The sequence below is a fragment of the Lissotriton vulgaris genome, chromosome 6, assembly GCF_964263255.1.
Source record: "Lissotriton vulgaris chromosome 6, aLisVul1.2, whole genome shotgun sequence".
NCBI lineage: Eukaryota > Metazoa > Chordata > Amphibia > Caudata > Salamandridae > Lissotriton > Lissotriton vulgaris.
In genome coordinates, this window is record NC_141694.1 from 1,117,567,646 (window position 1) to 1,117,593,892 (window position 26,247).

At 47.1% G+C, this 26,247-nt stretch overlaps 1 protein-coding gene across 1 annotated transcript in view; it reads left to right on the top strand.

Moving 5' to 3' along the window:
* Nucleotides 1-824: 824 nt before the first annotated feature.
* The window catches only part of SCCPDH (saccharopine dehydrogenase (putative)), a 340,744-nt gene continuing 315,321 nt past the window's right edge, over nucleotides 825-26,247 (top strand). The window contains exon 1 of the mRNA XM_086927202.1: nucleotides 825-1,162. Within this exon, the coding sequence (XP_086783328.1) occupies nucleotides 949-1,162 (214 nt within the window). The 5' untranslated portion in view covers nucleotides 825-948. The remainder of the gene's footprint in view (nucleotides 1,163-26,247) is intronic.

The following is a 26,247-nucleotide window of genomic DNA, read 5'->3' on the forward strand; positions in this document are numbered from 1 at the left end:
AAAGGGCATTTACGAGTAGTAAAGTTAAATATTTGTCTTGGTTAAACGTAACTTCAAATGAGACAAAAGTCTAACTTTATTAGTCGTTAATGCCCTTTGTGATTACTGAAGATCACAAAGTAAGACTTTCGACTCAGTTTTCCCTTGTGAATCGGGCCTTACCTTTTTATAGCAGCACATTTGAACCCCCTCCCCATCACACACACTCACCCCACCTTTGCGCAGAGCATCACAGTTCCCATACTTTTTAATGCACTAACAACACTGAATGTTCTGCATGTTTATTTAGCTAATTCTCTGTACAGTTGACCTACTCTCGAATATTAAAGTCACTCCAGTGAACCCAGTTTTTTTGTTACCGTTTTATATGGCGCTAACTCGACACGAAGGTATGGGAGCGCTTTACATGAGCACCAGTTACATTTCACAAGTAATGTAATGTTATAGGACACATTCATTGTTGGTAGGCACAATAAGATGAAGTAATTTGCCCAGAATCACAGGATGTTGAGCCGACTCTGAGATTCGAACCTTGTTCCCCATTTCAAAATCGTCAGCTCAGACCGTTTTGGTTACAGGCGCAGGCTCCTTCCAGAACGTGGCATCTGTTCTGTCATACACACAAGCGTGTTAGTTCCATTGCTTTTCTAGAACCGTGAATACATGAGACGTGTGCCTGCGTGTAACATGGCTGCCGACATCAGCCCTATGCAGGCTCCCTCAGTCATCAGGACCCAACTCCCTCCGTCTCTCTCTGACTCTATCTAGCCTGACTAAAAGACTTTAGCAGCTCCCGTCGTCACGTGATCGGACAGCCGCGCAAGCTATTGGTTGGCACAGTGCCTGTCGACTTGCCCACCCATTGAGCTTGCACGCAGTTCCAGAATCGTAGCCTCTTCTTCGCTTTCTTAATTCTGAGACCCTCGAAGCTCTGTCGTGCGTGTCACCATGGCTACCCGAGGCGGCGATGCGGACGACTCTTGCAGACCCTACCAGGTGGCTGTGCTGGGGGCCTCTGGTTTTACTGGCCAGTTTGTGGTGGAAGAGCTGGCACGGGTGGCGTCCGAGGAGGAGTTCAGGGTATCGGCTCTGCGCTGGGCCGTGGCAGGGAGGAACCGGCAGCGGCTTGAGGGAGTCCTGCAACGAGCGGCTGATAAGCTGGGTAAGGAAGGGCTCGAGATACCTTGGGTGCAGCAAGGGCATGCATGGTTGGCTGTAAAAGCGCTTAGTGTCGTTTCGCAGTAGGCAGTTGGCACGATGAAATGAATAGACCAACTCCATATCAGGGCTTTAACCTATTAAATAATGCAAGTGCATTGAACTAAGAGCACACTAAGCAGGCATTAATTGCCTGATAACCGTTTAGAAAAAAAATAAAATAATGCTTGCATCTCCAAGCTCTTCAAATTCACAAAGAGAACGCTCTCCGTAAACGGCTGCGTTTAACAACTGGAGGAAGGAATGTATTTGCCATTTCAGTTTTAACTAACTAAATCACAATTGTTACTTTAAAGTAAAAGATAATCAGCTTATCTGAATGTGAGGAAGTTTAGCATCACTGGCAATTCTGGCAACAGCGTGCAAGCATTCCTCTTACTGATCCATTGCTGTCTGCGATAGTGCAAATTACTTATACTAGGTACTACGCAAAGGCATCTCGCATACAAAGTACCGACATGCTGGACCCAAGAAATTGGTCTAGTCAGTGTCTCAGCTTTTAGACACTTGCTACAAGTGCAAAGAATCGCTTTCGGTTGTTAGACCTCCACTGGGTACTCTTGGAGAATGGTTTGGTATGACATGTATGTGTCTGTGCGCTTGTTTTGCTTCAGAAGATGGGCTATCTATAAAGTTTTCACAACACTGTGTAGGCTGCAGGTATTGTGATTGTAAGCAACTTTAGACCTTGTTTTTTATTTTTGGAAATCGTGTCAGTTTTTTTACAACTGTTGCAAAGAGTTTACACTGTTCTTCGTAGATTCTTCTGTAATACTCTGTGGTATATTTCTCATGAGCGTTTCGCTGTTTGCAAACAGTGTGGTATTGAGTAAACTATCTACACAGAGTACACACTTTTTACAGTACCCACGTCTGGGCACACGTCACTTGTGAAGAATACACGTAGGCAGTAGTTCCAAGAACAAGGTTTATTCTTCTTGTAGTAACAGCACATCGGGGAGGAGGCGGACAACGTAGTAACCACAGCGTGTCAACGCCTCAGCGGCAATTCTCAACTGACAGGCTTTCAGCCGATATGTCACAACACAATCAGCACGCACAGGGGTACGGGTGCCCCGGGGGTGGGGGTGGGAGGGTTAGGAAGGCCTACATTACAACACATCTCCTTCCTAAGGGCAAGGAAGAGAGGGGGGATCACAGCAAGCCGCCATGCAATTGAAACATAATACGAAAAGTTGTACATAGCAACACTTTCTACTAGATTGGAGAACATGAAAGCAGTTGTACCCAGTGACCATTTGCTAATAACACTCGAAATCCTTAAACCAACACGGTTTGGCTATTGCACGTCCAGTCCTGGTCGTGCTGTTTTCACTGTTAGTCTTGTGCACCACAGATGTGTCAGATGCATCGTGTAGACTCGAGGTGGCTGGACTCTGAGCCACCCTCATACCTGCATCACTGTTCGCTACATTCTCATCTGGGGTTACTTCAGCAGGTGCCACATCCACACCTTGAGTTTGTTCGCCCCCACCGTTGTTGTCTACGTGAGAATCATAATCCTACACATTTCCCAAACTCATTTTTCCATGTACACAATCCTCCTCATGACCTGGGGAAGCGTCTACATCGCTTTGGTCCAACCTCACACTCTTTTTCTTACCCCTAGAGAGTGCAGAAAAGTGCAAGACCTTGCCGTCACTCAGCAAAGCTGAATTAATAACGTAATTTCCAATCTGGTGGTCTCTCTCCCCCCTCCTACCACTGCATGCTTCCCCCCCCTCCGATGTCACACTCCCACATTCACAACCTGCCTCCACAGCCAATCTCGCTGACAATGCCCGGAACCCTGACGTCCGTCCCAGAATTTCTCTCCCTCCTCAATTGGACACCAGTCCCACCTCTCCTACACTGAACTCCTCGAATAGGAACATGACAATACCGACTCCCCGCTTACAACTTCCCCCCTCTCCTATTCCCATGGACTCCATCCAACCCCGCACCCCTGCTCAACCTCCCTCCATAGACCCCAGTCATCCCCGGCCTAAAACATTAAACTTCCTCAGCTCTATAGCACAGCAACTGAACAGAATAGAGCAGACAATTAACTCCTTTGCTGCTGATTTCCTTAACCTTAAACAAGAACTTCTCAACAGGGCCAAGCCTCCGTGCTCCCTCCCCCCGAGGTGCTGTTCTCTTACTTCACTCAATACATCTCACATAGCCCCACAGAGCGCCCTTCGACCCTCCAGCCCATCCTCAAGCCAGGCCCTCAGTCCCAACAGGGATAGCCAACTCTTTTTGGTACTGAAACCTACGAAACTCTAAAACCCCCACCTCGCTTTGGACCAGAAGTCAGTCCCTGCCCACATCCCTGTTATTATCAGCACTAACAGAATCGCGAATACTGTCCGCTCACCTAGACCCCCTGCTCATTACACCTCTATACACCTAACTCCCCCCATCATCGAGGCTCCCCGTCCTCTCTCTTGCATGCTCCTAAACTGAAGATCAGCAGTACAACACGCTACTGACATTGCTGAGGCTCTTCTCGCTGAAGAAATTGACATCGCCTTCCTCACAGAATCCTGGCTCAATGCCCAATCCACCCCCATTCTTGACATTCTCACCTCTCCAGGGTACAACCTCATCAGACAAGACAGGCCGATCAAAACCGAGGGGGGGGGCTAGCCATCATTCATAGAGATGGAATACAGATTATCAAACTCAAACCTGCAGAATACCTATTGTTTGAATACCTAGGCATGGAACTCACCACCAAGGGCACCCACCCATCAACTTCCACACCATCTACCATCCTCCTGGAGAGCGTACCCTTTTCCCCATAAGAACGAACAGACCTAATAACACGATTCTCCTTGACAGACACCAAAGATGTGTTCTTGGGTGACCACAATATCCACTGGAATGACCCAGTAGACTCCACTGTCCTGGATCTTTCCAATCTTCCGGAAATATACAACCTCAAGCAACTCTGCAATAAACAAACTCACATCAAAGGTGCAACACTAGATGCGATCATAACAAACAACAATCTGATCTCCTTGAGAGAGATTACTCCCGTTGACTGGTCGACCACCACCTCATTCTGTTCAAGACTGACACTCTCGCCAGCCTCCAACCTATTTGTGTTGTCAAACCTAAACTCTTAACCAGAAACATCAAAGAAATACCTTTATCCGAACTTGAAGCCAAGATTCATCCCCATCTTCAACTCCATCCCTCATCATGGACGGCTGATGACCTCACTTCTCACTTCAACTCAAGAATGACAGAGGCCTTAGACTAAGTAGCTCCTCTCAAACTCAAACAACTGAGGAGAACCGAATCAAAACCCTGGTTTAACGTGGAGCTGAATGATGAACAGTGCCAACCCAGACAAACGGAAAGGTCTTGGAGACAAAACCCCTCGTCCCTGCACCTAACAAATCTGAGAGCTGCTCGACGGTCTTACAAAAAACACATCTTCAGTGAAAAGACATCTTTTTTTCCGCAGCCAACTAGATCTGGCAAAAAACAGACCACGAGAACTCTTCAACATTGTTAAAACCAAACTAATTACTCTCCCTTTTTTAAGAAATCGAAGCCACCAATGAGCAATGTGAATAATTTGCCACCTTCTTCACCAATAAAGTCTCTAGAATTGATCAATCCTTCTTACAAACTGCTAACTCCCTTCCCCCTTAACCTGCCCCCCTTCAACCTCCCTGGAACTCTCGGAAAGAGCTCTTAACAAGGACAATCAGACCTACCTCCAGCTAAAAAACAATGCGCATTGGTCCGACTTTGAGCTAATGTCGGTAAACGAGGTATTCAATATAATTTCCAATCTAAAACCTTCCTCCCACACCATGGACCCCCTCCCTTCCACAATCATAAAAGAACTCAACCACACCATTTTCCCTTTCTGGACATAAATCATCAACGCCTCTCTCACCTCAGGCTGTGTCCCAAACTCCCTTCAACTAGGACAATCACACCCATTCTCAAGAAGCCTGGGGCTGACCCTAATGATCTTAACAACCTCAGACCTATCTTTAACCTCCCATTCCTTGCAAAGACATTGGAAAAATGTGTTCTCCTCCAACTCAATAATCACATTGATGAGTTCATCCTCCTTGATGCCTTTCAATCTGGTTTCAGAAAAGGCTGTAGCATGGAAACAGCTATGCTCAACGTCGCCGATGACATTCACAAGGCCCTAGACGAAGGTGTTGCCTGCCTACTCATCCTTATTGACCTATCTGCTGCATTCAACACAGTAAACCATCCAGCCCCTTTGGAGACCCTGTCGAAACGGTCCGGCATTAATGGCACAGTACTAAAATGGTTCACCTCCTTCTTTCAGCACCGCCTGCAACAAATTAAAATTAACTCCTGTCTCTCAAAACCCACTAAAGTAACACTTGGGGTCCCGCAAGGTTCGATCCTCTCCCCTTCCTTCTTCAATCTCTTCATGAAGCCCCTCACAATCGTATTGAAAAAAGCCGGATTGAATTACCACCTTTACCCGGACAACACCCAAATCTATTTCAGGATCAAGTCGCCCAGCGACATCCAACTCCTCAATACCACCCTAACCGAGATCCAAACTTGGTTCTACTTTAACCACTTAAAGCTCAACCCAGATAAAACAGAACTAATCCTATTCTCTCCAAAAAGTAACCATAGTCCAATCCAAGAGTGGCTCAAGAATCTGGTTGCCCTAAACTGCCCCCTTACCCTATCCGACTCAGTTAAGTCTCTAGGCATCACCCTTGACAGGAACTTATCAATGGATGCTCACATCAAAACCTCTGCTAAAAGTGCTCTCTTCTCTCTTAAACACCTCAAGAAACTGAAACCTTTTCTACCCCACGATGACCTCAAGACAGTAGTCCAATCCCTAGTTCTCTCTAAAATTGACTACGGAAACGCCATCCTTAGAGGGATTCCTAAGGCTCACCTAGCCCCTCTAAGAGCAGTGCTGAACATGTCCGCTCGACTCGTATCTGGAGTTAAAAGATTTGAACACATCACTCCAGCTCTCAACTGCCTCAATTGGCTTCCCATGGAAGGGAGATGTATCTATAAATTGGCCTGCATCACACACAAAACCCTTCACTCTCCTGACCCCAACTACCTAAATAACAAACTGAGTAGAGCAGGTCAATCCAGAACACTAAGAAGCTCCAACTCACTCCTTCTTATTCTTCCGAAATTTAAAAAGCAAACCACCCAATACCGATCGTTTTCTGGCAACGCTCCCAGAATATGGAACGCTCTTCCTGGAGTCCTCAGATGCAACCCCTCCTTCTCCTGTTTTGAAAGGGACCTGAAACTTCATCTCCCAAACTAATACTTTCATGACCAACGTCAACAAACCTAGTCTTCTTTATTTGAGTTGTTTCCTCTCTCTTTGGACATTCCTGGATAGTGGGTGACCAGACTATGTCACTCTCGCCTTTTCTTTTATTGCTCTCTCCCCCCCCGCTGCACTGCATATTCATTTATTTTTCTTTGGTTTGCTTCCTTACTGCCGGCCTACTATGTAATGTAATGTCCTTCTGCTGCTTACTGTGTGTATGTAAAGCGCTCTGATACCTACAGGTCAAGCTAGCGCTATATAAAACAAAAAATAAATAAATAAATAAAATAAATTGCACAATATTTTCTTTACCTATAAGGGGTGGGTGTAGCAACTCTGACCTTTCTCTATGAGCCTGTGTGTTTTACTCTAACCATATTGCCTACTTCCAGGGACACTAGTTTGCATTTGTGTTTTGAATCGTGATGTTCCTTGCTACTTTCCTGTGAACGTAACAAGTTCTCTTTCACAGTCTTTCGGGGACCATTCAGCCCTTTTGGCTGTTTCCAGCCATCCAACATTGTCTTCTCACATGGGTGTTCTACCTCTCATTAACACAAAGGGACTAGAACCCGTGCATTTATTTGGAGTCACTCTGTGCGCCCACACCATTTTAAACATTTCGTTTTTCCAGGCTAAACCATTTTTCTTTGCCAGCTGCACTAAGCCCTTGATGACACAGTTGAACCATTCCACCGCACCATTACTGGCAGGGTGGTACACCGAGGTGGTTTTGTGCGTTATGCCATTCCTTTCCATATACCTTTTGAAGTTGTCAGACATGAACTGGTGCCCGTTGTCGCTTAGGATGAACTTCGGTAAACCGTCCCATATGAAAATCTTGTTGAGGAATTTGGTGATGCTGCCTGAGTCAGTTTTGTGGAGTATGCCCACTTCCGGCCATTTGGAGAAATCATCCACCACCACCACAATGTGCACCTGTTCATCCTGCTCTCTAATGGGTCCAACTTTATCAATGCCAATTCTCTCCCAGGGCATTTCAGGGCTAGACAGGGGGCGTAACATTGGCCTGAAAGGCACCTGTGACTTATCCGAGTACTCACATTGCATGCAATCCCTCACCTTTCTCTCAATAGCAATGTCAAATCCAGGCAATCAGTACCATAGCTTGACCCTGCCTTTGGTTTTGCTTACTCCTAAAAGTGACTGACACATACAATTTGCTTAGGGTGTCTCTACTTTTAAAAGCAAATTTCAATTTCCTGTCGCCAAACATCTCGATGGGTTCTCCCGTGAATGTTTTTAAAGACACATCCGATTGGGTTAAGTCATGACCCAAAGTGTGTACGAACTTTTCATGCCACACAACCTTATAAACTATGGTGTGTGGCGTTTCTGAATCTGCCACTAAATCTATGTCAATGCCCCCTATAGCCATGTTGCATATGGGTTTCTTCCTTTTCTCGTCACCTGTGTTTATGTTAAGCACCAGGGGTCAACTACATTGAGAACATACATGTTAACGTCGGAAGAGTCCAAGTCATACCCCTCCTTCTGCACAACTAGTTTGACTCTATTGTTACCTTTCTTTCTTCTGCAAACCTTCATGAAGTGTCCTATGATGCCACAATTGCTACATTTTTGTGAGCATGCGGTACATCTTTTGTCATCAGCTAAATGTTCAGTACTACCACATCTGTAGCACTTCTTCTGTGACGAAGCCTTTGAGAAGTTCTGGAGCTTCAACGCATCTGTATTTCTCCACTTGTGGTTGGGCAATGGCTGAGATCGATGCTTCACTTCACTTATTCTCGCAATTGTAGAAAGTTCCTCTTGCTTTGATTAGCTTTCGGCCATTACTGCTTTGGCACACCCACCAGTTAATTCAGCTCTCTTCAGACCTCTGTGCAAGGCCCACACTCTCCCCGGCAGCTCCGTAGTGCTCCGATCCGCCTTGAAGCCAGCCCCCTCTCTGCTGCAGGGTTCAATACCAGCCTGGTCTACGTTCCTCAAGGCGCTTGGTGATTGTTTTTCTTGGCTGTACTCAATCTGCTACTAGCGCCATGTACTGCTGTATTGTATTCCTGTTTTATTTTATTTTATTGACTTCTCTGTTCCCCTACAGCCCTTGCTGTGAGCTGTTGCTCCACCTCCTCCCCTTCATCTTCCCTCCGTTTTTTTCCTGCTGCCGCCGCTGACCCCTCCCCCTATCGCCCCGCCTCCCGGCTCCTCATCCCTCCCCCCGCTCCTACATTATGGCGACTGCTGCGGGGGAGCGCGTGTTATGTTATGTTAGTGATTGTCTTATAAAGCGCTCAGCTACTCGGGCAGAGTGTCCCGGCGCTATAAGATCTGCAGGGCCAAAACCGAAAAGGACGCAGGAGGCTACTGTCCAAACAGCCACGTTTTGAGCTCCTTCCTAAAGGAGAGCAGACTGTCTAGCTTCCTGAGAGACAGAGGCAGTTTGTTCCACAGTTGAGGTGCCAGCAGTCTGTAGGAACGTCCCCCAATGCGAGCTCGTTTGATTTTTGGAACAATAGCCAGCTCTTGGGAGGATGACCGTAGGGATCTGGAAGGATGGTAGAAACGTACTCTATTCCTTAAATAGAAGGCGCCAGTGCCGTGAAGAGATTTGAACACCATAGTAAGAGTCTTAAAAAGAATGCGTTTACGCACCGGCAGCCAGTGAAGCGAGTTTAAAAGAGCAGAGATGTTGGACCTGCGACTAAGGCTGAAAATTGCGTGTGAGTCCTCAGACCTCGGTCCAAGGCACACACTCTCCCTGGTAGCTCCGCGGTGCTCTGCCTTGAAGCCAGCCCCCTCCCTGCTGCAGTGTTCTAGCCACCCTGGTCCAGGTTCCCCCCCCCTCCCGCTCTCTCTTCGGGAACACAACAACCATATGTCTTTCAGGAAGGCCCTGAAAACGCACCTGTTTGCTAACACCTGCTAATCTACCCCAAGCCCGCACTAAGTAATCATTCACAAGCGCTGCGAGGCCTCCGGGTAGCTATGCGCTATACAAGTGCAATTTCCATTCCATTCCATTCCACAGGCGGATGGTGATTGTTTTTCTTGTCTGTACTCAATCTGCTACTAGCGCCACTGTTGTACTGCTGTATTGTATTCCTGTTTTATTTTACTTCATTGACTTTTCTGTTCCCCTACAGCCCTTGCTGGGGGCTGTTGCTCGCCTTGGTCTCCCCTCCGTTTTTTTCCCGCCGCTGACCTCTCCCCCTACCGCCCCGCTCCCAACTCCTGGTCCCCCCCCCCTCCCCCCGCCCCTACGTTATGGCGACCACTGTGCAGTCGCGCCAAAGGCATGCCCGTCTGTGCCTGGACCGTGCCCAGCGCCGGACCCGCTGGCCCCCACGCACGCCTGACTCCGCTACGACGCCAACATCCTCCACAAACTCAACACCGGCTGATCATCCACCTGCTTCCAGGCCACCCGATGCTTACCCATGGACCCTTCTCCTGCCGAAGCTGCAGCTTCACCTGCCTGCAAACACCAGTGCGTCCTGCCCCCCACCAGGACAGGTCGCAAGCATCTCAGATGTATACTACTCAACACCCGCTCCGTCCACAGGCACGCCATCGAACTCTGGGACCTACTCGACTCATCCTCCTCAGACGTCTTCTTCCTGGCAGAGACCTAGATGAACCCCTCCTCGGAGCCCGACATTCCCATAGCCATCCCAGACGGCTACAAGATCACCCGCAGGGACTGCACCAACGGACCAGGAGGAGGAATCGCCATCGTCCACAAGAATACCCTCAGAATTTCAACCAGCACCAAAGGCACCCTCAGCGCTGCCGAACACCAATCCCAACACCACCCTCAGAGGAACCCTTGTCTACAGACCCCCTGGACCCCGGCTGCTGTTCAGCGACGCCATTATTGACGTCGTCAGCACGCACGCCCTTGCATCCACAGACTACATCCTCCTCAGAGACCTGAACTTCCACCTCGAGATCACCAACGACAGCAACTCCACCACCCTGCTCTACAACCTTGCCAACCTCGGACTCAAACAGCTTGTCACAACACCCACGAACTCAGCCGGACACACGCTCTACCCCATCTTTTCCGCCATCAACCACGCCACCTTCCACCACACCACCAAACTCCACTGGACTGACCACCACTGCATCCACTTCTCCTTCGAGCAACGCACAGCGCACAACCACACGCAACGATTCCCGCGTCGCAGCTGGAACAAGGTCACCGAAGACCAGCTAATCACCACTCTCGCCCGAAACCCACCAACCACCCCACTGACACAGCTGCCCACGACTTCAGACACTGGATCGACTACCGCGCCAACCCTCTCGTCTCGATCAAGAAACCCTCAAACAGACACTCCCAACGAAAGGGCCATCTGGTTCACCACCGACCTCCAGGCATCCAAGCAGACTTGCCGAAGACTCGAGAAGGAGTGGCGCCACAAACACCGGACAACCACACAGCCCTTAAGAACGCCAGCTGCAAGCACCACCAACTCATTCTAACGCCCAAAAGGACCTCCTTCAAGGAGGTCATCAACAACAACGCGCACAACAGCAAAGAGCTCTTCAACATCGTGAAGGAACTCGCCAACCCCAGGTCCTGCTCCAACGTCATCCCGCTGTCGCAAGACCTCTGTGACTCCCTAGCTACCTTCTAACGCAAGATCGCAGACATCCACAACAGCTTCGACATCCAGACCCCCCTACAGCCGCCGACACCCCACACTCACCGCCCCCCAGCCACACCGGCCTTCTGCTCTCCTGGAGCACGTCAACGATGACGACATCATCAAAACCATAAAAACCATCCACTCCGGCTCACCATCCGACCCCTGCCCTCACCATGTCTTCAACAAAGCGACCTCCATCATCGCACCCCAACTTCGGAAGAGCGTCAACTGCTCCCTCGAAACCGCCACCTTCCCAGAGAGCTGGAAACATGCCAAGATCAACGCCCTACTCAAGAAATCCAAGGCGGACACAAAGGACCTCAAGAACTTCCGGCCCATCTCCCTGCTCCCGTTCCCGGCGAAAGTCATCGAGAAGATTGTCAACGGGCAACTGACCCGTTTCCTCGAGGAGAACACCACCCTGGACTCATCTCAATCCGGATTCTGCAGCAACCACAGCACCGAAACCGCCCTCATCACCGCCACAGATGACATCAGGACCCGAAACCGCAGCCCTCATCCTCCTGGATCTCTCGGCCGCCTTCGACACCTTCTGCCACCACTCCCTATGCACACGCCTCCACGACGCAGAGATCCGCGACAAAACCCTGGACTGGATCACCTCCTTCCTCACCATCAGAGCCCAGAGAGTCTGCCTCCCTCCATTCCAATCCGAAGCCACCAAGATCACCTGTGGCGTACCCTCAAGGATCATCCCTCAGCACAACCCTTTTAAACGTCTAAATGGCACTGCTCCCCAACATCGTCCGATCGCATGACCTCAACATCATCTCTTACGCTGACGAAACCCAGCTGATTCTCTCCCTCACCAAAAACTCTGCCACCGCCAAAACCAACCTCCACGAAGGAATGAAGGCCGTCGCCGAATGGATGAAGAACAGTCGCCTGCAGCAGAACTCTGACAAGATAGAGGTCCTCATCCTTGGCTCCACCCCCTCTGCCTGGGACGACTCCTGGTGGCCGGCCACGCTGGGAGATGCTCCCACTCCCACCGACCACGCACACAACCTGGGTGTCGTCATGGCCTCATCGCTATCAATGACCCAGCAAGTCAACGCCGTTTCCTCCTCCTGCTTCAACACCCTCCGCATGCTTTGCAAGACCTACAGATGGATCCCCACCGGAACCAGAAAGACGGTCACCCAGGCCCTAGTCAGCAGCAGGCTGGACTACGGAAATGCCCTCTACGCTGGAATCCCGGCCAAACTCCAGAAAAGACTCCCAACGCATACAGAATGCCTCATCCTCGACATCCACCCGCCACAGCCACATCACTGCCCACCTGAGAGACCTGCATTGGCTCCCCATGAACAAGAGGATCACCTTCAAGCTCCTTACCCACGCTCACAAAGCACTCCACAATGCCGGACCAACATATCACAACAAACGACTCAGCTTCGCTCCGCTATCCACTGGCAGCAGATCATTCTCCCACCTCGCAGCCAAGACATGGAACACCCTGCCCATCCACTTGCGACAGACCTAGGACCTGCTGACCTTTAGGAGATTTCTCAAGACCTGGCTGTTCGAGCAATAGCCGCACCCTTCCCCCCCTTTAGTGCCTTGAGACCCTCACGGGTGAGTAGTGCACTTAACAAATGGTTGATTGATTGAGTGAATGATTAACTATATCAAGGACTTCCTGTAGGGGCTTTTCCCACTTTGCCTATAATAAGTCTTGCATGGCAGGATTGGCTGAGCACATAACATTCTGATCTCTTATGATATTGTCATGTAGCTCTCTCCAGCAACATGGTAGAGCCAAATTCCTCAGAACAGCAACATAATCCTCAATTGACTCATCCTTGCCTTGTTTCATGTAGTAGAACCTGTACCTATCTACTGCAAAACATACCGTAGGCTTGTAGTAATTATCTAAAGCGTCCAATGTGTTCAAATATACATCCCCCTGATCACCTGAGCATATTTTTGTATTTATGCGATTCTAAACATTGACCCCTCCACCCCCCAGCTCCTAAGCAGTGCAACAATGTTTTTTTCTTCTCTGAAGTTAAGTCGTCCTCCTCATCATCCAATGTGGAAATATAATTGTTGAAATACTCCTGCCACATCTCCCATTTCAATACAGGTTCCCCAGCAGCAGGTAGAAATACTTGAAGTGGTGATAAATTGAACACATTGCCTGAAGCCATGGTGGCACTGAGTCACCAGGTGGTGTCAACATACCAGAGGGGACAATACACCCAGTGACGTGGCCGCAACTTTGGTGAAACGGTGGGATGGATATCCCAGTGGGCCAGGTGGTGGCAGTGGGGGTAACAATGCCCAGAGTGCAGAATCCAAAACCAACAGGAGGCAGAGAACTTTAGAGAGGTAATGGAAGGCTCAGTCACATTGCGCTGGCTGAAGAGAGACAGGGGCCCTCACTCGCCGAGTAAGTTGTGGCGTGAGGGTGTAGACTTGTAGCCAGACAATTGGAAAAGAGACGTTGCAAAAGGCAGTGATGCAATGGGCCACTAGGTCGCGTCCGGAATGGAACTCCCCCTCATGAAACTGATGAGGGAGCTCTCCAAGTATGATGCCGGGTGTGACGCAGCAGGCGTGGAAGAGTGAAACACGACGCGCATGAATGCTGTGTATCGAGGGTCAACCACTCCCAAGCACGTTGCGAGGTGGGGGATCACTGTGTTCCGCAGGCGTAGCAACACTTGCAAGTGTGAGAGTGGAGGGCGGTCACAAGTTTGTCAGGGATGCGACCCGTTGTCGCTTGTGCGAAACACTGTCCGCACTGTGACCCTCAACGGCGAGGTGCTGGAACAGGGCTAGTAATGGCAAAAGGTGCCGCACCAAGGTGCCAGATTGCTGGTCCGGTACAGGAGATAGTTTGTTTGTTGCAGTCCAGAAAGCCACTTGAAGACCGGCCATGTAAATGCCACCTTACGTGCAGGTTCGCCAATGCGCTGTAATCGTCTCCATTCTTGTGAAGAATACACATAGGCAGTAGTTCCAAGAACAAGGTTTATTCTTCTTGTAGTAACAGCACATCAGAGAGGAGGCAGACAACGTAGTAACCACAGCATGTCAACGCCTCAGCGGAAATTCTCAACTGGCAGGCTTTCAGATGGCGTTCTAGAACGCCACATGACACGTCGCAACACAAGTGGCACGAGTGGGGGTACGGGTGCCCAGGGGAGTGGGAGAGGGGAGGGAGGGTGAGGGAGTCCTAAATAACAACAAAGTCCGATAAAAAGAAGTGGGGGGACTGACCAAGTTAGACACTATGCAAGTGACATTATGACGCGTGCCATCACAGCACATGACGTCACGAGGTAGCGTTATAATAGAAATAAAATAGTGCTATTTAAATTAATTGTGTAAATACTAGGACAGACCACCCCATCTGACAGTCTTACAGAACAAAGGCAAAAGAATGCCTCTCTTAAGTACCTGTGAAGAGATAGCATGCTGCGTGCCTTTGTTTCCCTCTGTGGCATTTACATTTGTGTGAGGTTCCAGGCCGCCTCCAGTCAAGATATTCAAACAAAAGGAGGACTGATGGCCCCTTAACTTCGGCCTGGCTAGAGGTGAAAATAAAAGCCCCCTCGCTGCCTGCAGGTTGCTGCTGGAAATGGAAAGCAGACAACGTGCAGGCGCAACTGAACGTGTCAAGGTGTCTTACACCAGGACAAGTTCAACATATTTCTGTGGGGCCCAACTTCTTGGTAGGGGGAATGGCGTTCACCCAATGAAAATATTGTGTGGACGCCGTGTACCTGCGTGTACCCCCGACTTGTGCACTGCTGATATCCACTTCATTTCCCAATATAGCTTCGGTGAGTGTTAGGTTTTAATACAGATTAAACCTGTCTGTACTAAACCTAAAAACTTAGTGGGGCAGATTTACAAGCCCCTTACACTTGCAGCACATTTTTCTTCCCCATATTTACAAAGACAGGAAAAGCCACCCTGCGTGGCTTCTACCCTGCGTAGCTTTTCCTGTCCTTGTAAATACGGCCCCTTTACACTCAGCAATTTGCGTGAAAGCGGCGATCCATAGGTGTTGCTGTGGGTGTTCCCACACAACACCCAGGGAACCAGTCACATTTCCAGATTAGGGAGGCGCATTCTGCAGAACACATAGAATGAGGAAATAACCTCTAAGGGTTGTTTATATACAGGAAGGTGTCCCTTCCTGCACATAAACAGAACTTGTAAAACATCATTTATTTAAAGGATCATGTATGCTAATGCAGCACACATAACATTTGGAAAACACAATTTCTTACTGTTTATGTGCAGGAAGAGGAACCCTTCCTGCACATAAACAATCATTCCCATGACACAGGTATCCTTTCACCATGGTGCAAGGGTGCATCCATCTGGGCATGGCAGGAGTTTGTGCACCAGTGATATTGTTGTAAATATGTTGCATCCTTGTGCTTCCAAACGAACTTAGCGCGGCACAGGAAAATGACTTGCTGCACCACGCTGTGTTAGTTTATTGTAAATCTGCCCTTTAGTATATTTCAGGGCGTGAAGGCTCGGCAGACCCGACAGATCTCCTGCTGAGATCTGATTGGATGCCTCTACATCAACCCAGACGTGGTGGCAGCCATTTTAGGATTCAGGGACTCAGACCTGAGTCCTAAAAAGAAGAAAAAGATATATAGGTTTGGGTAGGGACTCCCTGATCCCCTAGGCCTGGTGGTGTGGTGGCACATTATTTTTGGTATATTTGCCGCATATTTGCAGAGGATCTGAAGATTTACAGTGAAATTAATATAAAAAAAATTGCTGGCTCTCACGTGTGCTCATTGGTGAATTTAGGGGAGGGGTGCATGGCCCTCTTCCCCAAGCTGCTTAGAGGCCCAGGGGACACCTTCTCCCAGGGCCGATATGTTATTGAAGCGGAGGAGGGCCATGTGTACCTTAAAAAGGCCCCAGGGGCACCATCCCCCGGGGCATAGCATATTAAAATGGAAGGGGGGCCACACTGTCCCCCTCTCTCAGCCTTTAAAGGCCCAAGGAACCCATCCCCCCCGGGCGAGCCTGGTTACTGTTTGCTTCCACCTGGCGGGAGCATTTTTAAATCTCCCGCCACACAGGAGAAAACCTACCTTTCCTGCCTGCAATAGTGCGGGCAGGGAAGGTAATTCTGCTCCCAATGGCTGGGAGCAAACTTCTGTTTTGTTTTCCTGCCTGCACTCCTGCGGGGAACGGAAAAAGAACAGATATTGCTCCTGCCTGGTTGGAGCATACTAAAAACAGCAGCTTTCTCTGGAAAGTAGCAATGCTGATTTCAGCATTATGCGGGGAGACAACTGGAGCCGCGGGGACTACTCAGCTGCCCCAGTGTACAGTTTGTGGGTGCCCCGGTTGGGCACCCACTTGTGGCCCAGGGTGATGGGGCCCCTGTGACCTTAAAAAGGCTCAGGGAAAGAGGCTAGATTGCCCCCTACCCTTAATTAAGCATTTTATCCCAATGAGATGGGGTCCCCGGTGTCTAATTAGGCTTGTGGAGGGAGGCCCGCTCCCCACTCCCATTATTGTGTGTGGTTTGGTGGGTGTGCTGGATGGGCACCCATCTATCATTTAGCGAGACCTTGGAGAATGGGGTTCTGGGGCCATATTAGTTGGTAAGGCTGCAAGGCCCCTCTTAGTATATGTTCTGGCCCCAGGAGATGGAGAGCCTGAAAGCCAGCCCTATGCTGTGCACCCCAAAGGCTGTGTGAGGCGTGGGGGTTGGCTGCCTGTGGAGTTGGCTTCCTTCAGGTGGGCTGGCTGCCTCCGGCCTACCTGTCGCCTTGCACGGCCAAGGGACATGCCCAGCTTGGGGTCGGTTGCCACCAGATGATTTGGTCACAGGCCAGGGCCTGTGGCCAAACCTCTGCTGCGTACGGCCAAAGGCTATGTGCAGTGTGGGGTTGGCTGCCTGAGGGAGGAGCTGGAGGTTGGCCTCATGGCGTTGCTGCAGGCCACATCCTGCATCCAACCTGGGGTTGACTTCCTACAGGGGCTTAGAAGCACCCAGGCCCTGTAGCCAACCCCTGCCACGAATGGCAAAGGCTATGCGCAATTGTGGGTTGGCTTTAGCTATGGAAAAACACATTACTTCGTGTTAAAATAAACTAGAAATTCACTGGGCTGGATAGCGACAGTAGTTCTTTTGTTTTGTACAAGTCCTCATTGGAAATGCTGGAAACAGCTGGGCATGTGGTTTCTGAACTAATTTCAGGATTTAGATATTTAAGACCGGTTCTCTTAGTTTGAAGAGCAGTCTTCTTAAGATCGCATGATCAAGTCTTTGGCTACAGGTTTTCAAGTTTAGCCCCTGCTCAATTGGTGCACAGTCAAAATTGCAGCCTCTCGACAGTCCTTACACTGGTTGGTGCATAGAGTTTCTGCTTGAAGTTTGAGGTGAATATGGACACCTGGCTAACAGTCATCGTTTAATTTACAAACTATGGTGTTTGGGGTCAGGCCAGTCATCCTTTAGGCCCAGCACTTAAAAATGTTGGGGGAAGTACACCTTTCTCTACGTCTTTTTAAGTTTCTAACAGACATCCGATTCTGTTCCCAATGTCTTCGATTCCATGACGATATTAGACATCTCATATTACCACCAGCCGGTGTGGATTTCTGTTGCTGTCCTCTGGCTAAGCATGGTCTGCAGCTGTGCTTCATCTCTCATCTGCAAGAGCTGATCACAGGTGGTTAGGCTAGGCAGTAAGTTATCTCATCTCTCCATCTAAGGTTATAGCAGTGGCCTTGCCCTTAGCCAACGGTCTTTCTCTTGACATTACAAAGGGGCTAAAGGTCACCCTCCTTCAGTCTTTGGTTTGTATGTTATTCAGATGTTCATCATCCCTCATCAGTCAGCAGTTGTATTATGTGCCCGGATTAGGCCACGTAGCAACACTGCGCATTTTCTTACATTGTCCTCTTTCTGAACAATAAAATGTTACTGTGGCCATTTGCACATATTTGCATGCATGACAATGTTGGATTAGTTTCTCTGAAACTGCTTTGCTTATACATCTGACTTTGTGCAACATTATCATGATGCCTCGAACACTGCGTACAAGGTCTTTTTATACACTCTAGACACACATAGAGTAGGGATTGCATAGTAGGAGTATATCTGATTATTACCTTGTTTTATATGCATGCATAAATAGACTGTTTTAGCACCATGGTGGAACTATTCACTCTTTTGGTGCATTTAATCACTTTCATTTGCTTCTGTCTACTGATTATCACAGTGAATGTATTCTATACAAAAATAATGTTGGTTCTATCAATGTATTGAAAGTGTCCTATTGTGTATTCTCTGTATACTTCTCTGAGAACAAGAGCGCACAAGTAACTAAGCGAAATGGTTCTAGATCTATTACCTTGATCCCTGAGAGGTCAGGGTTGTCATGTTCAGTGCTTGCCAGAAACTTTTTGCCACCTGTTTGGGTTATGGGGGGCTTATGGTGGCACTGTGAGCAATCTGGTCTCTAGGCCAACATATACTATGGGGTGCATGGAATCAGTCTAGGCACCTCACCCAAAGTTTACGTTGCCACAAATTTGCAGATCCCACGAATTAGTGGGAACTGCATGACAGTTGATTGATTGTAACTGCCATTCTTGACTTAAGCAGTTTTGCCTCTGCTCTGTCATAAGACCTCTTCATTGTTACAGTAATGGTTTACGTCCTAATCTGGGAGACATCTATTAGGTCGAGCCTAGTGCAGCGCGCATGCGCTGCTCTAGGAGACAACCTTTTGGAATTTGTCTGCACTTTAAACAAACTTGTGCATGCATCGGCACCCACCTTGCAGGAGCGAGCAGTAGGGTGCAGGGGGCATCTGTTAGTAATTAGCTTGGCCGCGTTTGTTACTTTTGCTGGGTAAACTCTCCATTTGTCAAATCAGTTGTGTGCAGCAGGTTGGGCCGTTGTTATACTTGATACTAAAATAGCACACTCCTACGGGCTTGTTGTCTATATTAGACTGGAACATTTTTAGGTTTGGTTTAAAGAGTGTTGTGTGTGTCATTCATCCATGACAAACTTTGCGGGGATACAAACAATAGATGTCGAGGTGCGACAAGTGGAATTACCATTTTTCCATAAATTTAGAAAAAGGTGTGCAAGAATCAAGCTTTGGAAACCAATTTAGCTCTTATTTTTTTTATTGATGTTATGCGCCTTTTACTACAGACATTTTCTGTTTTTGTACTCACTATTTTCACAAGCTAATCTTCATGTGAATGTGGCATATGCTGTTTAATTGGTGAGAATTTCAATGTTCGAAATGGAGATCTGTCTTTACGCAACTACTTGTAAAATGTGCATTTACGTTGCTAGAAGCCTATTTGCATATATGCATATCACTGCGCTTTTATTGATGGTAACAAGCCATCAGTTTTGAGAAGATTATTTTTTACATTCCTTGTCGCATTAGAAGGCTCTATTGCTTATGACCCAAAGCCTGCAAAGAAATGTAAACATTTGTTTATGAAAAGGTTTGATAAACCAGCAGAGTAACATCATTACAAAGAATGTGGTAGTGTTTGCTTTTTACTTTGTCTACTATAGTTGTTTAGTTACAAAACTGTTTAACCCGTTTGTTGCTTCGAACGTTCTGCGCCAGTGCTGAACGTTCGAAGAAACTGGCCAACGGACGTGCGCAGCACTGGCAAGGTAGTGCTCGCGACGACTGTTGGCCGACGGCAGCACTCAAGGGATTAATAGCTTTGGAGGCAGATAAAAAAAATGTAAGTCAAACACCAAGTGCTTGTATTGTTTAGTAATGAAGGAAACCCAGTAAACGTAATTTTGGTATACTGCATAGTAGTTGGTTTTCTAGATTTCTCTCTGTATGCTGGCATCATACTTTTGACCCCAAGCTTTCACTTTTTACTTCAATCCATTCTGGGAATTGTAGTATCCTGACACTAATTGTTTGTGAAGTGAAACATCAGGAATAACTGTATATGGGGTTATTACATACTGCTGCTAAAAATCGTATGCCAAATCTCGGCTGTGCAGTTGTTATTTGTGCTGTGTTGACATAATATTAGTGCATCTGATTTACACAGTAGCTAAAAAAAATGGGGTAAATCGTAGGCAAATCATTTTGCTGATATTTTGAGCGTGTTATTACTGAATACTTGCTGTTTTGTGCTCACCAGCCAAAGTAGTTGGCAGTAAGAGTGAGTGTAAAGTATGAGTGAACACTATTTTCTCTCATTTCTAAATCTGTACAATTGCTAAGAGGTGTAAACATTTCATTTCCATCCTTTTTACTTCTCACACCAGTTTCTACTTGAGGCATGGTGTTCCACATAAATGTAATGATGTGAAAAACCTAAGTATGTTGTATGCTATTACTAGAAAGATAAAGGTGCTACATTCAAACGCTACATGTATATCATTATTCCAGAGTGCCCACGGCTGGACATCGTCTGCAAAGAACACTGTGTTGCTACTTGCAGGCTGTCATTTAACAAGCATTGGCATAGCCAATAGGCCTCGCCTTTGGGACCTTATAAGTGCAGGGCCGAACTGTGAACCAAAAGCGACCGAGCTCTTTGCCGAGGTCGGTTTTCGGCCGATTTTGTTACAGGGCCGATTTTGCAGCTATGCTGCAAAAACGGCTCTGTAACAAAAATGGCCCCCAGGGCCCAAAACCGACCTCCACCCTAGCGGCGCACCGGGGGATTGCCCGGTGCCCGCAACGGCCAGTCTGGGCCTGTATAACTGTTTAGTTATCCAGCACAATATCCTTGACGCAATAACATCAACTGTTGCATTTTCTAAACACTTATAAGGTCCCAAAGGCGAGACCTATTGGCTATGCCAATGCTTGTTTTTAAAAAATGTTTGTTGTGCTGCTAGAGAGGCCACTGGTCCAGATTTTCCCTGGAGAGTGTTTATTCAGACGGGTTTACGATCTTGCTGTTCATTGGCTGTTGGACCTCAAAGACTGTACAGTGGATGAGAAAATCTTGCCATATTTTCATTGCCTGGGGTTGCGTGGATCATTGGCACATACTTTAGCTGTGGCATACTGAAATCTTGTGTACTCTTCAGTGAAAACGTTCCTGTTTACCTTTCAGTGACAGTAGCCCGAGGGTGCTATAAATTCAGCATATGCCACATGGCATGGAAACAGTTGTTTAGCTTAATGTTCCACAATATGCCCTCGACGAGCAGGGCTCTGTTTATTTTTTGAAACCATTATACTAAGCTTTAACGTAAACATTGGATGTGAGCGATTACACAGTGCTTAGGGTTAGCACACATGTATAACGTGGTCGCATTGCATCTGAGATCTTTAAAGTTGTATATTTGGTCTGCAACTGTTCTAAATATGCCCATGGATGGAAACATGTCTGGCTGGTGGAAAATGATAATTTTTAGCAGATCTGTTTTGAATAAGCATTTATTTTGCTTGCAGAGGTAGAATAATACAAGCTTTGTACACTCAAACACTACAAATGACTTTAGGCTGGCAGCCATTGTCCGGAATCATTTTGTTGTTGCTATATCGTAATGAGCTCCTGTGCAGCAAATAGTCTGCATTTGTGTGGCATGCAGTGCCTCTCCTGGTGCCGTCTCCAGGATTAGTCTTTCTAGAATGCCATGCTACACTTTCAGACCTTTTCTTCGGACTTTGGTGAGTGAAGTTGATGCAGCTCTGTATGCTGGAACACCTGTTTTGTAGGATTCCACCTAGATATCCAGGGCCTCTGTAGCATACTCTCAGTACTAAATGTTCGACCCTGCCTTATGCATGGTTTGTAGGCGGCTACAATTTGAGTGAGTAAATGTTATTTCTGAATATTTAACTTATTACTTCTTTCTGCTTAATCCTGCGCTCTACCCGTCTTGTCATTTCTGACAATTTTGAAAGCGTGGAGAAGAATAGAATACGTCAAGTGACTGATGTCGTAGATGTGTTTCTGTGTCGCCCTTGCACCAACATCCCAATATGATCTACCCTCATCAGCATGTTTTTATTACCAGTTAACGCCGAGTATGGCCGAAGGAAGCAAAATTTTTCCGAATGCGGTTAAACTTGTTTGCTTTAAAATATTTCACCATGAAAAACACCCATTCTCAGGTTAAGTAAACTTAGCTTACTTTCAGCCCGCTATTAATTAAAACGAGCAATGTGGAGTGAATAGGCTCGTACTTTGGAAAAGTGCAATATTATTATTTGTGAGTGAAATATTCCCGAACATGACATATAACCCCTAGGGAAGTCTGGACAAGAGAAGGAGTTTCTACTAAACAGTGGAATAACTACTTAAATTGTTACTCCTATTTCACTCCTTCCTCGGGCTCCTCTTTATCAACTATTCAAGTCTAAGATGGACTTTGTCCAGCTTGACCTGAGTAAACGAGCTGGTTTTACGAGTGGTTGCTAATCTTTTATAAATATACAGGGCCATTATATTCACGTTGTCTAACTGGGGATATTGATTTTTTATATATTTTTTTATAACGAATACTTGTGATTTATGACATAACCTAACTCTACAGACAATCAACATTTTGTGCCTATTTGAATCCCAATTATGTTCAAAGGCCTTCATCAACGCTATGATTCTGTAGATAATTATTTCCTTACTCTATAATAGTTGAATGTATTATATTTTAAGAATAGAAGAAAATAGCACATAGTACAGTGCTTGTCGGTCCGGGTGGCCTGTATCAGCTTAATAACCTACAACATAATATTACTATACGAACGTCAGGACTGGAAAGTTAGACTCCAATTGAAGATCACAAATGTTGAGTAATTTCTCATCCTGTTCATAACAGGATAAATATTTTTGTAGATATCATTTGTTGATTATTGAGAAATTAATATTTACAAAACCCATGTCATACCTTCATCTAGTAAGACAGCACACTGTAGCCACACGTGACAAATTGCACTTGATGCATTATTCTGATTTAAAACAGCCCTTTAAATAAGGATTGCAGTTAAGTTTATTAGCATTTCTGACACCCGCCTATCGTACATATAAATACTTGTGTCATGGAGGAGCGGTGTGTGAACAAGAAATGCTTGCTAGATGTGATACGACTGGAGAAAGTCAAAGAACTGAGAGGGAAAGGTTAGTCTTGCAGTCTCTGTAAAATAGCGGAGTTATGATATCTCATTCTTATGTTTGTACATAACTTTTCTGCCAGATCGCCTCATGACTTCATAATCCCGTATTTCAGTATGTTGTCCTGTTGAAACTCGGTCAATATGTTACGTGTATATTATCATTATGTTACATACCTGTGACGACATTTGTGGACAGCTGCAGTCCATGTTGTTCACTTTTGAAACACTGATGGGAAATCTAGTTTTATTGTGCCCCATGGTATGTAGAGCTCGTGTCCCCGAGAGCTCGAGGACGCCTGGAGGTCTAATGGTCAGCATGTAAAAAAGGGTTCCAAAGACAACCAGTAACCAAAGACCCTTTTATGTTGCCCGGCGGTATCGCCTCTATGACCCACCAATATTAATCAATGAAGAAGCAGGCGCTGGAGACTGGAAGGCAGGAAACGAGGATTTTATTCTCTCCGGAGGAGAACACATCAATTCAGACAGCAAGTATCGTCACGAGGTGCTCTAACCACATCTCTGAGGCCTGGCCTCTTATACTAGGGTTTATGACCTTTATTGCACATAACACATTCTCGCAACACGTCGATAGTTGAAAGAACATCCTCGGAATCTCCCCTTCAGGCCCGTTCCCACATACATTTACAGTTGGATTCCCCACCCCGGTCACAACAGGTGATGGTTGCCGCACAGCAGGGCATTCCGCCGATTCACGGAATGCATGGGGTTGATCGGATCTCATAGGGTGGGGGCTTTGATCGGTTCGTGGGTCTTTTGATGGGGAGGGGAAGCTTCCTACTGTACGGGGTAATAAACAGTATCCGCAGGGCCAGGTGGCGGCCTGGGAACAAGGAAGACAAACGGGGACACAGGAAAAGGGGGTTTGCATCAAAAGGATCTGAGGCCATGAAAGGAATGAGGGGAGGTGTCGCGCTGGGAACAGGATGGGATTCTGTGGTGAAGCTGCGCTGAAGAGGGGTTTATGACCCAAGGCAGGAGAGAGCGGGGGTTGTCAGTGTGCGGGGGGGAATGTTTGCGAGGCTAAGAGAGAGAGACGCGCTGGCTATCAGCGAGGGGCAGGGAGGCCATGGTGTTCAAAATGGCTGCCGCTTACGCGCACGAATGGGCTTGAAAAGGGGCAAGATGGCGCAGATAATGTTCACCAAGTTTGTGTTAATTTTCCACAGTCCTCCCTTTAACATTTCCAAGACATCTTGCTGGCCTATTTCCTATCTATACCTATATGCAGCGATCATAAGTAAGGGAGAGGGGACTTAGGCAAAAGAACTGTACATAAACATCACATTATAAACATCATATTGAAAAATCTCATCATCTAGTAGGCGGGTTCATCGTTAAGTTGGTTGCAGAAAAAAGTCATCGTAATGCAATATCAGACTAGAATTGCGTAGCGAGGGCGTTAGGTACAGATCATAGATACTTATAGTCATTTGGAATAAGAGCTGGTAAGTTATCATATAAGTAAGTCCTTTTTGCATTCGGCGGGTGCATAGTTAGTCCAATGGTGATTGGGAGAGAAAGGAGATACAGTAAAGATATCAGAGTTCTCGTTGTCTTTTGTCGTCTTCTGTTGGCACTGTTAAGTACCTGGATTACAATTCGGTCTGTCAACAGGAATGTTCATGTGGATTGAGTCGTTGGAGGTCTGCGGGCAGGGGTACATTTTGTTTTGTTTCGCCAGACCTCATAGGAGAAATGCGTTACGGTTTTGGAGCAGGTGCACTTTCTTTTGTAACGCAGAACATAGATTTGCAATAAAAATGCGATTGTTCCTGAATTGTGAGATCTGTTTGTTTCTTGAGTCTCTGTGGTGGGCATTTCCTGTCGCTTCCATCATCTTCGAGGCGTTCAGCAGCGGGTAGAACCACATACTTCGTTCATCTTCTCTTTAGAGGCGACCCTTGGTGGAGTTCTAGGTCACCGTTCTAAGATTAACATAGTTCGTGGTCTACTTAGTCGGAGCTCCCTCCCTTCCGACGCAGGGAGTACTCTTCTCTGGGTAGCTCAGTAGGATTTGGAGGAACTTGGGAGTTCGGGTGGAAAGGTGGGGGTGTGAACAGTCCTTATGGTAGGTCGGAGGAGGAGGGGATGGAGCAAGGCCAAGTCGGGAACAGATCAGGGGGGGGCGGAGAGTTTTCGACAGGCGGGTCCGTAACCATGTTCAGAGAGCGGGGACTTTTAGGAACACGTTGATCATAGAGCAGGGGCTTCAGGTCAGCCCTTTCCTTAGCTTTGTCTGAAACAGTGCCCCGTCCTGCGTCTCCTTACTGCTGTGGTCTCGCCTCGGCCTCCGTCGCTGATGTTCCACAATCCGCAGTCAGGCCGCGTGCTCCCACATCCGGTCTCTTTCTCCTCCGACAGTGATACCCTTAAATGAGTTTTGAAAAGACAGTCTTTAGAGATATTGCAGAAGAAGGTAATTACATAAGTCTATTTCTCTCCCAACACCAAGCAACTGGGGTAAGCACTCGCTACATTCGAGATTTTTGCGGCTAACGTATAAACAATTGATGATGGGTTTGCCGGATTCCTTACAACCTCCTTTTGTTGGCTAATTCTTTGGCGCTTTGATGATTATTACGTTCATTTGTAATAGGTACGAGGTCTGGTACTCATTTATTGCATACGTCTATTATAGTAGATGTCAGTTCTTCTGGTAGAGACCCATTTCCCTAGTACGAGTCTTGCAAGGCTAGGCTGGTCTTCAGGACCTTGTATTTTACAAAAAGTGCAACGTGCTATTCACCACAGTCTGATAGGCATCCTTCTGAGGGGTGAACATAGGCTAAACAAGTCTGCATTACATAAAAACATCTTATTTTCAACAAGGCTTACTGCAACAAATTCTTTCGATTTTCGATCTAATTTTCAACTTTGCACGCATCTTTCTAACTTTCTATATAAATCCTCGCAACCTGGTTACTACAAAAAAAACTCGGGG